Raw genomic sequence first — 18,006 nt, 5'->3', positions numbered from 1 at the left:
TGACTTTTATTGGCTTCTGGTAAAGCAGTGTCTTAACTTTAACTTCTCAACTTGGTTTGAAATTCCTCTGAAGCCCCATCCCTCCTCTCCAATCTTCAGAAGTCCTGAATCCTCCAGGATTAATGCAATTCCTCAGTTTTGGTTTCTTGCACACCTCGATTTTAATTGCTCCACCAATGAATAGAATAGAATAGAATAAAAGTACAGGAGTACAGTGAAAAGTTTTTACAACGGTTGTCTCCAATGGTGCCATCTTAGGTGCAGGTACCTAAGTGCAAATCTTGGGCACAAAAGAGGAATAAAAGGAAAAGTAGTAGCATTACGTACACTGTCTAAAAAATAAGTTAGAAATAAGATAGCTACAATATAGTTAAAGGCTTGATATTACAGTCCAGTAAAGAATTTCAAATAGCAGCTAAGCATGTGGTCTGACCACCTGCACCAGGCCCCAGTCCAACAACTGTCTCCCTTCACTCCAAGCCTCCAGCCTGCTCCACACTGGCACTCAGCTGCACCAAGATAAGTTGCTCTGCCCCGGGACTCGCTTCCCCCCGCGCTGCCCCGGGATTCGCTTCCCCTCACGCTGCCCCAGGACTCACTTCCACTCGTGCTGCCGAAGGACTCACTTTCCCTCACGCTGCCCCAGGACTCACTTCCTGTCAAGCTGCCCCGGAACTGCTAAAAAGTGAGAAGAAAAGAAAGTAAAAGAACATGTAGAGCAGAGGAACTTAATCATTCCACCTTTATATTTCTTAGTTTTGAAACTGTTTCCTACATTGGTTTATCTTACTGTCTGTCTCTTCTTGTTGATCTGTTTTAATGACCCAGATCTCCAGATAGGAAGATAGTCATTGCAGCAATGACTGTCAAAACCCTAAGCTCTGGTCCTAAGACCATAAGAAATAAGAGGAGCAGGCCACTTGGCCCTTTGACCCTACTCTGCTATACAATAGGATTATGGCTGATCTGACATTCTTCATGTCTACTTTCTTGCATTTTCCCCATAACTCTTGATTCCCTACTGATAACGAATCTATCTACCTTAGCTTTAAATATAGACAAGGACTGCACCACTGCTTTTCATACAGTGCTATGCCTGTATGAAGTAAAAACTTGAGTCCAGCCACTGCTCCAGTTCCAAAGCCCAGAGCTCACGTTTGTGCAGCCAATCATACTTCTGCATATATGTTTATCTGGGCCAATGTTGATGACTTCAGAAATACTGCAGGATATGCACTCCACTTAGCCCTTCCCCATCCTGTAACTCTGAAAACTTAGAATAATTTATCCTGAGAATAAGTATGGACTTAACAATAAAAACTTAACAAGCTATTTCTTGGAGACAAAGCAGTCAAAAGACTTAAATACCCAACTTTCATTTAAAGACTGCAAATACTGACCAAATCTTATCACCAGTCAGTTGCTTTCCCTGTACTGATGACATCACATTGCTGTTGGTCTTAGTCCAGGTAAGCTTCACGGATCATGCCTCTTTTCCTGTCCCACCCACCACCTGCTCTGGGGACTTTATTTCTTGGGGTAAACCTTGATTAAAGTACCTCTCCACCACCACCCCACCCAGCCACCACATTCACAATTCCCTTGAATCACTCCCATGCTGTCAAAGAATCCTTCACTCTAACTGTGCAACTTACTCTTCTATTTCCAGTGACAGAAGAATGAATAACCAGTGATCACAGATTTGAGGTAACTGGTAAAAGTACCAGTGGTGACTCTAACCAATAACAGTCAAAACACAAGCAATTGTAAGGCAGCAAAATATCTTGTCAGATTCACTCGGGGAACTGAAGCAGAATTAATAGAAAATGCTAGGGAATATGACTGATGGATAGGTTTAGTAGCAGGGTGAGATGCAGTACAGGGAATCAGGAAGTTGATTCCACTTGAGCATGTTGGCCCAAAGCTGTGTCATCCACATATAGCAAAGTAAAGACAGCAGTAGTTTGGATTCTGAGTGAGAAATGTGTGGTGCAGAGGAAGAACCACGAAGGAACCCATAAAGAAATGTTTTTTAAATATCAGACAGATAGGGAGCAGTGGAATCTTGGAGAGCAGGATTGATTGTACAAGATAACATGTGAACAGTGAAGTTCTGGGTGAACTGGAGACTAGAGTTCTAAGCGAGTTGGACTTTGTTTAATCACTTTTTGGAATATTATTAATATTGTATTGTTAGGCATTCATTTCTCTCATGTATAATGTTTAATCTCGTTCTAATAATCAATTGATTTTGAGAAACAAAGTCAGCCAATATTTTCTTTGCTATATTTGTCATTAAACAGTAAATAGGTGAATTCAGAAATCACTTAATTATCCTGTGTAGCAAAATGGTCAGCTTGAATGTAAATGGACTGTATGGGTGTTTCCATCATCGGAGGCACATATAGTTGCAATTCCAACTTTTAAAAAAATGCAAAACTGTTGGCAATGATACTCATGTAGCAAGACACTTTGGGAGATGGAGAAAGGGCCTAGTGGGAAACTAATCTGTTCTCCTGTATCCCCTGCTGCCAAAAGAAGCTGTGGCATACTGCACCTTACACATTTAGATTTGTTTCAGTAGCAAAGATACAGCATTGTTGCTGATTGTGATCAGTGCAGTTTCAAAGAATAGTGATTTTTGGCAGAGGAAAGAAAATGATTTGTAGAAAAGAAAAAATTGACCTTTTTTTGACAGAAGTTTTGATGCTTGTGGAGAGTTCAATACCAAGAGTGAAGCAACCAAGAAATATTAGAAGGGCAACAGTCAGAAAACTGAATGTAGATGGAAATTGACAAATCCACTTGCAAGAAAATGTTGCAGAAATGCTTGCTGAGGACCCAATCCCTGGGGATGTTATAGGCTGCATTTCTTTATGAACCTTGAATTTTCAATTCTGACGTTAGGTAAACAAGGGAGTAGTGAGAAATATTATTACTGACAGCAGATTAGTAAATCCACACAGGAACTGCCAATAGTGTGTCTCTTTCCCTGCAGTCCTATCAGTTTTGTACTAGACACCCATCTATTTGCAAACAGGCTGGGTTAGGTGCCTCTGTTGACCTGGAGGCTTAGTGGGAAGCCACATTTAACCATGGAGCAGTTCTACTATGTAGTCAGGAGGGAAAGAAAATCCAAATAATTGCCAGCAACTAAAAGAACTTGCTTGAGGGAAGATATAGAACGCATAAGGGTGAGACATAGGGCAGATAGAGTCCTTACTGTTTGGCAATGTCCAAGAAGAACTAATCTAGGTAGTTCAAAAAGATCTGTCGTAAAGAGAAGTAGTAACCAACTTAATGTTGACTGAAAGAGATCAGTCTGAGACTTGTGCAGTTGGGGAAAGAAGCAGTCAAACAATCAAGACAGGCAGGAACAAATCAGAGAATGAAGTAGGACTATAAATTAAACTGCATTTATTTCAATGCAAAAGGCTTAACAGGTGAGGCAGATGAACACAAGGCATGGGTGGGAACATGGGACTGGAATATCATAGCAATTACAGAGACATGGTTCAGGGATGAACAGAATTGGCAGCTTAATGTTCCAGTGTATGGAAGGATCAAAAGGAGAGAGAGAGAGGGGAGGATAACATTACAGCTGGACTTAAGGAGGATATTCTTGGGAACACAACCAGGGAAGTAATTTGTGTGGAACTGAGAAATAAGAAAGAGATGATCACTTTATTGGGATTGAACTATCGACCCACACCCCTCAATAGTCAGCGGGAAATCAAGAATCAAATTTGTTAGCGAAGGAGCAAAACTTGGCCTAATCTTGGGAAATAAGGCAGGGCTTATTAAGTAAGACTGACGTGTCAGTTGGGGAGAACGTTGGGCCCAGTGATCATAGAACATAGAACATTACAGTGCAGTAAGGGCCCTTCGGCCCTCAATGTTGCGCTAGCCTGTGAAACCAATCTGAAGCTCGTCTATCCTACACTATTCCATTATCATCCATATGTTTATCCAATGACCATTTAAATGCCCTTAAAGTTGGCAAGTCAACTAGTTTTAAAGTAATGTTGGAAAAGGATAGTCCAGATGTAAAAGTTGAAGTTCTAAATTTGAGGAAGGCCAATTTTGACGATATTAGGCAAGAACTTTGAAAAGTTGGTCAAGGCAGGTAAATGAATGGCTAGAAAGTGGGAAGCATTCAGAAATGTGATCATGAGAGTCCACAGACAGTGTGTTCCTGTTAGTGTGAAGGGAATGCTGGATGAGTGGAGAAATTGAGGTTCTGGTCAAACAAAGAAGGAAGCATACGTCAGGTAGAGACAACAGGGATTGAATAAATCCCTAGAAGAGTATAAAGGCAGTGGAAGTATAGAAACATGGAATCCCTACAGTGTGAAAGCAGGCCATTTGGTTCATTGAGTCCACACTGACCCTCTGAAGAGCATCCCACCCAGACACACCTCCCTACTCCATCCCTGTAACCCTCCATTTCCCACCATAGCCTGCACTCCCTGGACACTATGGATAATTTATCCTGGCCAATCCACCCAAACTGCACATCCTTGGACAGTGGGAGAAAACCGGAGCATCTGGAGGAAACCCACACAGACACAGGAATAACATGCAAACTCCACACAGACTCCAGGTCTTTTCCCTGTGGTAGGGGAGTCCAAAACTAGAGGGCATAGGTTTAAAGTGAGAGGAGAAAGATATAAAAGGGACCCAAGAGGCAACTTTTTCACGAGGAGGATGGTGCGTGTATGGAATGAGCTGCCAGAGGAAGTGGTGGAGGGTGGTAGAATTGCAATATTTAAAAGTCATCTGGATTCATTATATGAATAGGAAGGGTTTAGAGGGATATGGGCCAAATGCTGGCAAATATAACGAGATTAATTTAGGATATCTGGTCGGTTCGGACCAGTTGGACCTAAGGGTCGGTTCTCATGCTCTGTGACTTTCCTTCCTTGTGACTATGGGACAGTCTTATTCCCTGATTTATTGGCAGCAATAAGCTCAGGTTGTATCAACATTGAAGAAAAGAATTGAAAGCACTATAAGGTCAAATAAAAGTTTGAAAATTTATCTCTCATTTTATGACTTCCTTTAAGTACTGATCAAAATTTTCACCAATTTTTTTCCTAAATTATTTTCTCTTCCAGAGCCCAGATGGCATGTCCCATCAACAAAAATCCTGAATTCCTACAAGGGACTGCAAAGGGAAAGCATTGGCAAAGAATCTCCAAATAAGATTTTACATGTAAGATTCACTAGCCATCAGGAACTGTTGTGAGCAGATCTGTGCTTATGTTTTTATTTCCAGCATGCAGTTATCTGCTCCACATTCTGTTGTGTTGTCACTGCCTGCATTGGAGCTGTGAGGGCTGCTGAGCAAACATTAAACCTGCTGGAGGGCAGAGTGTTTTTCTCAGAGCTACTTTTGCACATCACCAGGTAGGCTTTTTCCAAAATAGAGATGAGGGGTCAGGATGGGAAATAGTTGTCACATTGCCCTTCACTCTTGTTTAATGGACAATGTCAAGTTAAAAGCCTTCAGCAAAACGGCTTCAGATCATAGTATCACGTGTATGTTTGGTTAGTGTATTTACCATTATGTTTCTGTAAAATAGGAATGTATTATCTTGTATAATAATACGGTAAAATAGATCTCTGGCTTGACACCCTTCCCTGTGTGTGGATGTGGCAGCTTAGATCTGACAACATCTTTGCACTGTTATGTCAGGCAGTATGGAGTTCAAACCGCAGTGCAGAGCTCCATTTATCTTAAATGAAAACGTAATTGTGCAGAGCTCCATTTACTTGAATTGTAACCTGTGAATAGCTCAATTTATCTGAAATGTAGTTGTAACGATGTGAAGCTCCATTTGTCTGAACAGTAACTGCGCACCATACATGGCTCCAATATGTGAACTGTACACTATGCAGAGCTCAATTTACTTGAAATGTAATAGTGGAGACTCCATTTATCTATACAGTAACTGTTCATGGTACATAGCTCCAATATTTGTCCTGTAATAGCGCTTTCATTCTGTGCTCCATTTATGTGCCCTGTATATATAGCAGTTAGAATTCAAGCCAGTGTTAGAAGCAAACACAGTGGTGCTGGAGGATTCTGGTCCGCATTGACAACAGATGCCACTTAAGAGTATGTCATCTCACTCAAAATGTCCAACTTGAACGTTTAAATAACTTGGCAAATAGCAACATCAGCTGTATCATTTCAACTTCTTTGCTATTTTACAGAAACAGCGCTAATACTTGGGCACTGGGTATAATTGTTTGAACTGCAAAAACAAAAACTTGTGAAATTTGATTCTAGGGCTTTCTTCTCTCATTACTTTTGGTGTCCATCCTTGTTTACAGCAGTATTTGCATTAGAGGAGTAAACTTGAGAGAGATCGTTTAGTTGCTATACACAGTAAGGTCATGAAATCCCTCTGTCTTTAAATTCTTTGCAATGTCACATCACATTTTTACCAGAATACTCCTTCTGTTCATTTAGTAAATCTTGATGTGCCCTTTGTAATTTTATTTGAAATGTATTGTTTCAATAACAAAAATTTATTTGAGTTAACAAAAATGTTTATTCTAACCTTGCCATGGGGCATTTTCTCCAAATCATTTTCAATTTAATTAACAGTAATTAGCACAAGTGGCTTCACTTTTTCATTAGAGCTCAATGAAAGCAACAGCGCCTACAAAGAGATGATCAAACAATCTCTCACAATCTGTGTCAAATGTAACCATGTCAATTAATGCAATTATACCATTTGATGATGAGATATCCACTTATGAAATTGGTTTGGGAAAGGCAATACAGGCACACTTTTGTGCATTCTCTAAGCATGCTCCCTGATATTTGTATTAGTATTAAGGTAGTATTTTTGTAAGTTAGTATGTCTATGGACTTTATCTGGAGATAATGAAGGCACTTGGGTGATCTTGGGTTATAGTGCAGCTTGTATGCATGTTTTTAGAGCCAATAGTTATAAATACAGCATAAGTTGATTTTTATAATGAGATCACACCACACTATATTTTTATAACTCACTGCCCAAGAGTCAAAGGGCATGATCGTTAGCAATTCCATTCATTTTGTTTTATAATATTTGTACTTTAAATGCTAATGTGAAAATTAAAATATACTATTAATCTTGTCCTAAAACATGACTCAGTTCTGGTCATAGTACAAGGGCTTTTAGAGTAAAACTATAATTATTGTTAAATAAGTATTTAAGTGCACCAGGAAATATTTATTATTCTGGGTTATGTATCCCTTTTCCTCATCTTTAGATTACCGATAATAATTGCTCAAGCCATTCCAGCAGCAATACTCTGTCCAGTAATGCATCCAGCAATAGTGATGATAAACAGTTTGGTTCTGGTGACTTAATGGACCCGGAATTGCTGGGCTTGACGTACATTAAAGGGGCCTCCACTGATAGTGGGATCGACACAGCTCCATGTATGCCACCACCATTGATGGGCACGGTTCATTTAACTGGCAACAGATCAGCTGTACAAAGCAGGGCAGAGCAGATGGTACAGTGGGTGGATCATTGTGAAGATGGAGGGCCTGAAGATGGACAAGCAAAATCATACAGCGTTCATAACTACACTGCTGCAATTTCTGCCAGCCTTGCTACCCAAGGAAGTACCGGTGATCTCAGTGAGATCTCCTCACATTCCAGGTACAGATAATTCCTACTTCAGCAAATAAACATAACATTATCAATGTGTATTTATATTAGATTAAATTATCTTTGGCATTATGAAACAGAACATTTACTTTGGGACTTTTGATCAAAACAACAAGGAAGTACAATATTGCTTGTTTCGGAAGCATGCACTTCAATGTTTTGACTGCCTTAATTTACTGATGGCACTGATAACTAAGGATGATTATACTGTCAGCGGTGCTTGTCTGAAAGAGCTGTGTCTCGGGCTTCTGTAGAAGTCCAATCTGGAGTGTGTTTTGCAACTGTAGAAAACGTTTGTGAACTGCAGAATTTTACAACTTATAAGGAAATCATTTGGATAATTGCATCTATGAATGTGTTTGAAAGAGAAATTCAGCATTAATCCTACTTTCACACCTTAGCTGTGGACATTTGCTCCAAGTACTTGCCTTGCTTTTGCCTTCAAAGATGCAATGACCTTTGCCTGAACTATTCCCATTGAAAGCATTCCATGCACCAACAACCATCTGTTTAGTCATCACAGAATTGTTACAGTGCAGAAGGAGGCTATTTGGCCCATCATTGCTGAGCTTGTTCTGTTGTCCAGTTCCAAATTCCTGTCTTTTCCCCGTACCTCTGTCTATCATTTCTAGCCAAATAATTATCGAACACTCTGTTGAATACCCCAAATGAACCTGCGTCAGTCACATTTCCAGGCCAGACATTCCTTACCCTAACTACTAGATGTGTAAATAAGCATTTTTCACACTCCCTTTCTTCATTTGCACATCACTTTTAAGCTATGACAGTCGCCCTTTTTTCTTTTGACTGGGAACAATTTCCCCCTATTTACTCTGTCCAAATTTTGTTCCTGATTTTGAAAACTCCTATCAGCCGTCTTGTCTCCAAGAAGAACAGAACCAACTTCTTCAATCTACCCTCATAATTAAAGTGTTTCATTCCTGGAACTATACTTGTAAATCCCTTCTGAACTCTCCCCAATGTATTTACATCTTTCCTATAATGTGGCTCCCAAACTTCTACAGTACTCCATGTGAATCATGTTGAGTGCTCTCTGAAGAACACCAATCAAAACATTGTTGAATACAGATCAACTTGCTTAAATATCTTAATATTAAAAAACTATTTGAGGGTAGCATTACCAGATGTGACATACTGCTTAATCAATAGGAAAGGATCTTGACAATCTACATTTGGAATTCTTTAGAATCTTGCAGCACAAAAGGAAGTCATTCATCCATTGTGACTAGAGCAAATGTGTAATGAATCTAATTTCCTTCCTTTTCCCATATAGCTCAATGATGCCCTTGCTTCCTGCTCTCCTCAGCTGCTTGAAGTATGTTTTCAGGTTCTTCTCTGAAATTTACTTTGGGATCTGCTTCCACTGCCCTTTGGGCAATGTATTTCAGATAAAAACTTGTTGTGTTAGAAGAAAGATTATCATTTACCCCTGGTTATTTTGCCACTTAATTTATATCTGTGTCCTCTGGTCATTGACCTGCGTCCAAATCCTGACAGGATTTAGTAACTGTAACAGGATTTTGTAACTGTAAATCATGCTGTATTGTCAACAAGAATGAATACTTTCATAATTTGACACTGTCAAACATAGTGAACATAACTGAAGAAGGGCTTATGCCCGAAACGTCGATTCTTCTGCTCCTTGGATGCTACCTGACCTGCTGCGCTTTTCCAGCAACACATTTTTCACCTCATAGTGATAAGGTACCACACATGAGGCTACTGTGTTGGGTGGTAATATATCAGCATGGATAGAGGATTGGCTGACTCGTAGAAGACACACCTTCCATACCTGATTCAATCTGGTCTATTGTATTCATTGCTCACTATGTAGTCTCCTCTACACCGGGGAGATGAAACAAAGACTGAGTGATCGTTTGGTCGAACACTTCTGCTTTTTCTATAAAAATAACTCCAAGTTTTCAGTTCCCACCATCTCAACGCATCACCATGTTCCCATGCCAACATTTCTGTCTCAGGTCTGCTGCAATGCTTGATTGGTTAATTCCTCAAAAAACTCAAAAAGATTGATGAAGACAGAAAGGTAGACATTGTTTACTTGGACTTTAGTAAAGCCCTTGATAAAGTTCCACGTGGTAGCCTAATTAATAAAGTTGGATTGCATGGGATTCAGAATGAGCTTGCAAATTGGATACAAAATTGTCTTTACAATAGGAGACAGAGGGTAGTGCTGAAGTGTTGTTTTCAGACTGAAGGCCTGTGACCAGTGGTACTCCACAGAGAACAGTGCTGGGAACACTTTTGTTTATCGCTTATCTAAATGATATGGATGAGAACATGGGAAGCATGGTTGGTAAGTTTGCAGATAGCTCCAAAATTGGTGGTATGGTGTACAGTGAAGAAGGTTATCTAAGATTATAAAGAGATCTTGATCAACTGAGTCAATGGAGTGGGGAGTGGCAAATGCAGTTTAATTTGGATAAATGCAAGGTATTGCATTTTGATAAAACAAATAAGCGCAGGATTTATACAATTTAATGGTAGGGCTCTGCATAGTGTTGCAGAACTGAGAGACCTAGGGATTCAGGTGCATAATTCTTTGAAATTTGCATCACAGGTAGGCAGAGTGGTTAAGAAGTCATTTAGCACGTTTGTCTTCATTTTTCATTCAGACCTTTGAGTATAGGAGTTGGGACATTATGCTGAGGTTGTACAGGATGTTGGTGAGGCCTGTTCTGGATGACTATGTGCAGTTCTGATTGCCATGTTATAGGAAGAAGGTTCAGAAAAGATTTTGAGGATTTTGCTCGGGCTGGAGGGTGTGAGTTGTAGGAAGAGGCTGGATAGGCTGGGATTTTTTTCACTGCAGCTGAGGAGGTTAAGGGGTGACCTAATAGAGGTTTATAAAATCATGAGGGGTATAGATAATATGAATAGCATATTTTTAAGGCAAGAGGAGAAAGATTTAGAAAGAATATGAGGGCTACCTTTTTTACACAGAGTGGTTAGTGTGTAGAATGAACTACCAGAGGATTTATGGATGTAGGTACAGTTGCAATATTTATAAGACATTTAGAGAAGTACATGAATTGGAAAGGTTTGGACAGATGTGGCCAAACATAGACAGGTGGGACTAGTTGATTTTGGGAACATGGTCAGCATGGGATAGTTGGACCAAAAGGTCTGTTTCTATGCTGTATGACTCTATGACCCTGTCTTCCATCTAGGACTTTAGAGCACTCAGAACTCAACATTAAATTTAAGAAGTTCTGAGTATGAACGCCTCCCTCCATGTTTGTTTTCCACTTCCACTTCCCTGGTCGTATTCTGCATGGATTGCACCCAGCAAAGCCAACCTATTTTCAAATATTCACAATTCCATTATCACTATTCAGCATTAATTTCTTCCCCAGCTTACATACAAGTAGTCATTTTATCTGCTTCCCCCTTTTATTCTCTCTCTAGGTACTACAACACCTATCCATCCCACTCCTTTTCCCATCCCAACCCCAAAGCATAGAGTACAATAGGCCTATCTTCTTCTTTTCCACCTATCCACTCCACCCTCCTCCCTGACCTATCACCTTCATCCCTTCCCCCACTCACCTATTGTACTCTATGCTATTTTCTCCCCACCCCACTCTCCTCTCATTTATCTCTCCACCCTTCAGGCACTCTGCCTGTATTCCTGATGAAGGGCTTTTGCCCGAAACACCGATTTTACTGCTCCTCGGATGCTGCCTGAACTGCTGTGCTTTTCCAGCACCTCTAATCCAGAGTGTGTTGCTGAACAAAGACCTTGGAGTGTAGGTTCATAGTTCCTTGAGAATGAAGTCGCAGGTAGATTGATAATGCAGAAGGCATTGTGTATGCTTGCCTTTATTGGTCAGTACATTGAATATAGGAGTTGGGAGATCATTCTTTGGCTGTACAGGACATTGGTTAGGCCACTATTGGAAGTCTCTGTGCAGTTATGTTCTCCCTGCTATGGGAAGGATGTGAATCTTGTAAGGGTTCAGAAAAGAGTTACAAGGATATTTCCAATATTGGAGGGTTTGAACTATAGGGAGAGGCTAAATAGACTGGTGCTATTTTCCCTGAAGCATCAGAGTCTGAGGGGTGACCTTACAGATATTCATAAAATCATGAGGGGCATGGATAAGGTGAATAGATCAGATCTTTTCACCGTGTTCTGGGAATCCAAAACTGGATGGCATGGATTTAAGGTGAGAGGCGAAAGATTTAAAAGTTATCCAAGGGGGCAGAAGGTGGTGCGTGCTTGGAATGAGCTGCCAGAGGAAGTGGTGGAGGCTGGTACAATTACAATATTTAAAAGGCTTTTGGATGGTTATACAAATAGGAAGAGTTTAGAGGGATGCAGACCAGATGCTGACAAGTGTGACTAGATTTATTTAGTATAGCTGGTGTGGATGAGGTGGACTGAAGGGTCTGTTTCTGTGCTGTATATCTTTATGACTGTATGACTCTAAATGACTGAGAGTTGAGATAAAAAGGGGCATTTTCAGCATGGCAAGCTCTAACTAGGAACGCCACAGGGATCAGTGCTGGGGCCATAATTATTTACAGTATATACTAATGACTTGGATGACAGAAGTGAATGTACTCTTACTAAGTTTGCATATGACACAAATAAATGGGAACACAATTAATGAAAATCATATACGGAGGGATATAGACCGATAAAGTAAATGTTCAAAATCTTGGCTGATTCAATGTAATGTGGAAAAATATGCGGTAATGCGCTTAGGCAAGAAGCATAGAAGAGTTGAATACTATCATAAAGCTATAGCGCAGGGATTTGTGAGTCTTTGTTCATGAATCAAAAAAAAGCATCCAAGTTCAACAAATAACAGGAAATGCAAATTGAATGTTAGCCATTATTTAAAGGGAATCAATTATAAAAAGGAGCATAAGAACAGGACTAGGCCATTCAGTCCCCTCAAAACTATTCTGCTATTCAATGAGATATTGGCTGATCTGGGTCTAACTGCATATTACCTGCCTTTAGCACATATGCCTTAATATCTTTATTTAAGAAAAAATATATTGATCTCATATTAAAATATGAAGAAGTACCTGTCATTTGTGAAAGACAGTTCCAAACTTCTATGACACTTTGAATATAAAAAGTAGGGAGGTCTGGCTAAAACTCTGAGGCATGCGTTAGACTACACCTAGAATATTGTGATCAATTTTGGCCCCCGTTTCTAAAGAAAGTTATACAGGCACTGGAGACAGTGGGGAAGGTTCACCAGATTGGTCCCAGGAATGGAAAAATTTTCTTTCAAGGAGATGTTGGATAGGTTGGATTCATACTCATTGGAGATCAGAAGAATGAAAGCAGATCTTGATAAACATATAAGATTCTTTGGGAGCTTGATAGGGTAGATGGAGATTGGTTTGAGGCTCTCCCACAAGCAAAACAACCTGAGTGCATTACCTCAGAGCAAGGAATCAGGCTTTTCAAACAGAATCGTAAAGGATGTTTTACTCTGAGGGCAGCAAATCGTGGAATTCCTTTCCACAGAGGAATGTAGATACTGGGTCATTCAGTATATTCAAGGCTGAGATAGTGATTCAAAATCTGACTAAGGGAATTGAGAGTTATGAAATAAGGTAGAAGTGATGTTGAGGATCATCAGAACAGACATGATCTCATTGAATTTCGGAGTAGACTTGATGGGTTGAATCGTCTCCTGTATGTCACTGGTAACCCTCAAATGATAACCCTCTCTTTTAATTAATACTTTTTAGTTCGTGCAACACTACCAAATTATACTCTTCAGTTTATTAAATTATCTGCAAAACTTATTACTCTTCTGTTTATGTCACACCCTTAATTCATACTAATTCATACTTCAGTGTATGCAATATTGTCTGTTCATTAATTCTGTTCAAGTTCATGCAATATTGTCCATCTATTTATTACTTAATACTCTTTAGTTTATGACATTACATGAATTAATACTTCTCTGTTTGTGATACTGTCAACATAAATTAATATGCTTCAGGTTATAACCCTCTCGACAAGAGCTAATGCTCTTCAGTTTTTGAATGTCTAAATGAATTAATACTCAATTTATGATACTTTCTACACTGATTAATACTCTTTAATTTATGTATTAGTGTCTATGAACATTAATTTTCTCCTTTTTATGTAAAGCCATCTATATGATTCATATTTTTCAGTTTGTGGCATTCTTATGCTCCATTCTTATAGAACATAGAAGAATACAGCGCAGTACAGGCCCTTCGGCCCTCGATGTTGTGCCGATCCAAGCCCACCTAACCTACACTAGCCCACTATCCTCCATATGCCTATCCAATGCCCATTTAAATGCCCATAAAGAGGGAGAGTCTACCACTGCTACTGGCAGGGCATTCCATGATCTCACGACTTGCTGAGTAAAGAATCTACCCCTAACATCTGTCCTATACCTACCACCCCTTAATTTAAAGCTATGTTTTACAATACTTTTTGCATTTAGTTTAACAGAAAATTTCTACTGTGAATCTTAATAGGTGGAAAAATATTTGCTCAATACTTTTAAAACTATCAAATAATTTTGTTGAAAAGCAGAGAATGATTTAATGTTGACCCCCACTGCTACCAAACACATCTACCAAGACTGCAGAAAACAGCCAGAAGTAATGATCAAGTCTTGCTCTTAATTTTATGCAGCAATAATGTGGAAAGGCCACTGTCATTTCAACAAATATTAGAAGTCGGCAATCAAGGTCAATTGCTCCCTATCAAACATCGATTAAAAACCAAGATGATAGCAGTCATGTTTCAGATATTCTGAAAGGGCGTTATATTTCTTTATTTATGAAAAAGAGCCACTCTGAATTTTGGAATGAGAATGATTTGCAATTGTAAGTTAAATTAAAATGACCAGAAATGCAGACATTTAAATGAGCTTTCAGTGAAGGAAAATTGTAAAGACTTTTGACTGAACGTTTAATTATAATAACATACTGGAGGGGAGGGGATAGTTCTGTTTCATTGCCCTTGTAATAAGTCCTCCAACTGCCATTTGGAAAAATTCTCATCAAAATCTTGGCATGTTCATTAGCCAGCTGTGTTTTGCATCCATAATGTTTTTACGCAATAAATATAGATGAGAAACCCAGTAATTCCCTCCCTACTTGTCCATCCACTTTAGCCTATAACTCCACATCACAGGAACCAGCTGGTTCTCAAATCATTTCTAGAATTTAAATTTTCTTATCTGTTAATGAATTAACATCAATCCCATTCCACTTGAGAAGAAGAATTTCCTCATGTCTGACCCAAATCTGTCTTTTTGGAATTTTTTTCTTATTTATAAATTGACTCTAACTGTGATGGTTGTTTGTCCAAAATACTAATTGGGTGGGTGTTTACAAGCATTCCGCAACACAAATGTCAATACATTACTGACTTGAAGCATTGCTGGATAACAGAATTAACTAATCATCTTTAACTAATAACAATGAATAATATGAGCCGTGGTAAAGATAGTTGAAATTATTCACTGTTCTTTTGTTTTCTTCTATCCCTTCATCAAATCTCTGCTTCTTTAGTGGTTCACATCATTCAGGAAGTCCATCACCACGTGTTTCTAAAACTAGTGGATCACTTGATGCCTCCAAGGTCTATATAGTGTCTCAGAACAGCCCTCAGCAAGTCCTAGGGTCATTGTCTGGATCCTACCATCACCAGGGTGCTGTTAACAAATACGTCATTGGCTGGAAGAAGCTGGATGGAAGCCCCACACCAGAAGAGCCAGAGATTGCAGACTGCAGAAGGTCAGTGATCCAACTGAAAAAACGCAACTAGCTTTTCCTAATCACCTACTCTGATATCTGATAACTGTGCATGTGACATCCAACTGTAATGGTTTTAAAGCTTTAGCGGCATTAAATTTCATGCAAAGACATGAGAAGTGATTTTGAAAGGAAGAATAAAGAAAGGCAATTCAAATTAAGGAGTACTATTTTAAAGTGTGTAGGAATAGATAAATCCCTGGTATATGCACAAATCATTGAAGATGGCAGGAAAGTATGAGACAGCAGTTAATCATAGAATCCCTACAGTGTGGAAACAGGCCATTTGGCCCAACAAATCCACATCGACCATACGAAGATTAACTCACCCAGACCCATTCCCCTTACCTTATTACTCTACATTTACCCCTGACTAATGCACCTAACCTACACATGCCTGAAACACTATGGACAATTTAGCATGGCCAATTCACCTAACCTGCATTGGATTGTGGGAGGAAACTGGAGCACCTGGAGGAAATCCACGCAAACGCAGAGAGAATGTGCAAACTCCACACAGACAGTCGCCCGAGGCTGGAATCAAACCAGGGTCCCTGGCGCTGTGAGTCAGCAGTGCTAACCACTGAGCCACGATGCCACCCACTAATGAGGCTTCAAGAATAAATGCAAGGAACTTATAGTGAACCATTATAAACTATCATTTTGACTTAACTGGTACATTATATTTAATTCTGAGCACCAAGATTTAGTAATCTTGTGAGGCATTAGGGATGGTCCAGAAAGATTTCTGAGAATTTCTGGAGATGAGGGCTTTCAATTTTGAGGATAGCTTGAAGTTAGATTATTCTCCTTAGAGAAAGAAAGGTTGAGAGATTTAATAGAAATGTTCAAAATCATGAGTGGTCTGTATAGGGTCAATAGGGAAAAATTATTATTAGTGGAAGGATTACAACCCTGACGACATCAATTTTAAAGTGATTGAGAAAAGAATCAGAGGTGATGTGAGGAAAAACAGCAAGTGGCTAGAATTTGGAATTGTTTGGAATGTGGTGGAGGCAGACTCAAATGTGTCTTTTCAAACAGCAATTGGATAACAAGCAGAAGAGGTAAGATTCCTAGGCTAATGTAAGACTAGAGGACTGATTATTGAACAGAACCAGCACAGATATGATGGATTAACATGGCCTCCTGTGTGTAATTATCCAATGATTTAATCCCATTGTGAAAGTCTTCATTTTTAATGCTTAATATCTGACATAGATGATGAAACTGATAAAAGTTCTCCAAGTTGCAAGTGTGATGCTGAATAATTTCAGTGTTGCAGTTTTTCCTGGATGTTGAGTCAACTGAAAATAGTACACAATTGAATTACTACAAATGTTAGAAGCATGTGATTAAACATAAAATGTTTGAAATACTCAACAGCCCGTGTGGGCGGCACGGTGGCACAGTGGTTAGCACTGCTGCCTCGCAACGCCAGAGACCCGGGTTCAATTCCCGACTCAGGCGACTGATTGTGTGGAGTTTGCACGTTCTCCCTGTGTCTGTGTGGGTTTCCTCCGGGTGCTCCGGTTTCCTCCCACAGTCCAAAGATGTGCAGGTTAGGTGAATTGGCCATACTAAATTGCCCGTAGTGTTAGGTTAGGGGTATGGGTGGGTTTCGCTTCGGCGGGTCGGTGTGGACTTGTTGGGCCGAAGGGCCTGTTTCCACACTGTAATCTAATCTAATAATATCTGTGGAGAAAAAATGAAAATAAGTTAATTATGCTGAATTATACAGGCTGCTGTAGTCCCTGCACGCGCAACCACGTAAAGGGCAGGGGCTTGCCCAGAGGAAGAATGTCTGCCTTATATACATTAAATGGCTAACTTGTTCACCTCTTGATTATACCAATAGAGCTTTAGGACATTGTGCTAACAGCAGTGGAAAAGGAGAGGGCGACTGAGTTATCCCTCTGACAGACCCAGGGGATTAGTTAAGAAGGATGGCCACTGCCAACCTGTGCGAGGAAACCAGACTGGTCACTTAATGTGGGCCTCTTCTAATTAAAAGCCATTGGTGGCAATCAGGGAATAATAGGCATTAATTTCCCAATTGAAGGCCTCAATCGGTCCACCAGTGGGACAGCTTCTCAACATTATATCCTCCCACCCATCAATAAGAAAATTGAGGTGAGGGCAGGAAAGGATGGGATGTTTGGCAGCTAGCAGACTATCTGCTGAATATAGCATATCCCCCGGCCTTCAAGTTCACTGGTTGGGACAGTTAAATCGAGCCATCTGTTTGTCTCCTCACTGATTATTTAGTTTTGTTATATCATAGATAACGATACATAATAAGTTATGCCCAAGTACAGATCTGACCTATGGAAACAATTGCAGGTATTTTTAAACCAACTTGCTCAGAACATGTAGAACTTGAACTCAGGCTTTCTGGCTCAGAGAATAATTTTGACAAACTTATTCAAATCTAACTTAGTGCCTGTGATACATAAATGTAAACTGCTGAATGGCACTGAGCTACACTGTAGAATGGTAGGTTGTAGTATGTTAGCGC

The 18,006-nt window shown here is 39.7% G+C and overlaps 1 protein-coding gene across 3 annotated transcripts in view; it reads left to right on the top strand.

Moving 5' to 3' along the window:
- LOC122542453 (signal-induced proliferation-associated 1-like protein 2) overlaps positions 1–18,006 on the top strand; it is a 557,075-nt gene that overhangs the window by 406,443 nt on the left and 132,626 nt on the right. For all 3 annotated transcript variants that reach the window (XM_043680159.1, XM_043680169.1, XM_043680179.1), the window contains exons 13-15: positions 5,118–5,215; positions 7,270–7,667; positions 15,246–15,470. In XM_043680159.1, the coding sequence (XP_043536094.1) occupies positions 5,118–5,215; positions 7,270–7,667; positions 15,246–15,470 (721 nt within the window). The remainder of the gene's footprint in view (positions 1–5,117; positions 5,216–7,269; positions 7,668–15,245; positions 15,471–18,006) is intronic.

Source organism: Chiloscyllium plagiosum, chromosome 3, assembly GCF_004010195.1.
Source record: "Chiloscyllium plagiosum isolate BGI_BamShark_2017 chromosome 3, ASM401019v2, whole genome shotgun sequence".
In the NCBI taxonomy this organism is placed as follows: domain Eukaryota; kingdom Metazoa; phylum Chordata; class Chondrichthyes; order Orectolobiformes; family Hemiscylliidae; genus Chiloscyllium; species Chiloscyllium plagiosum.
The sequence above is the reverse complement of the archived record's forward strand: the minus strand, read 5'-3'. Positions and strand labels throughout refer to the sequence as shown.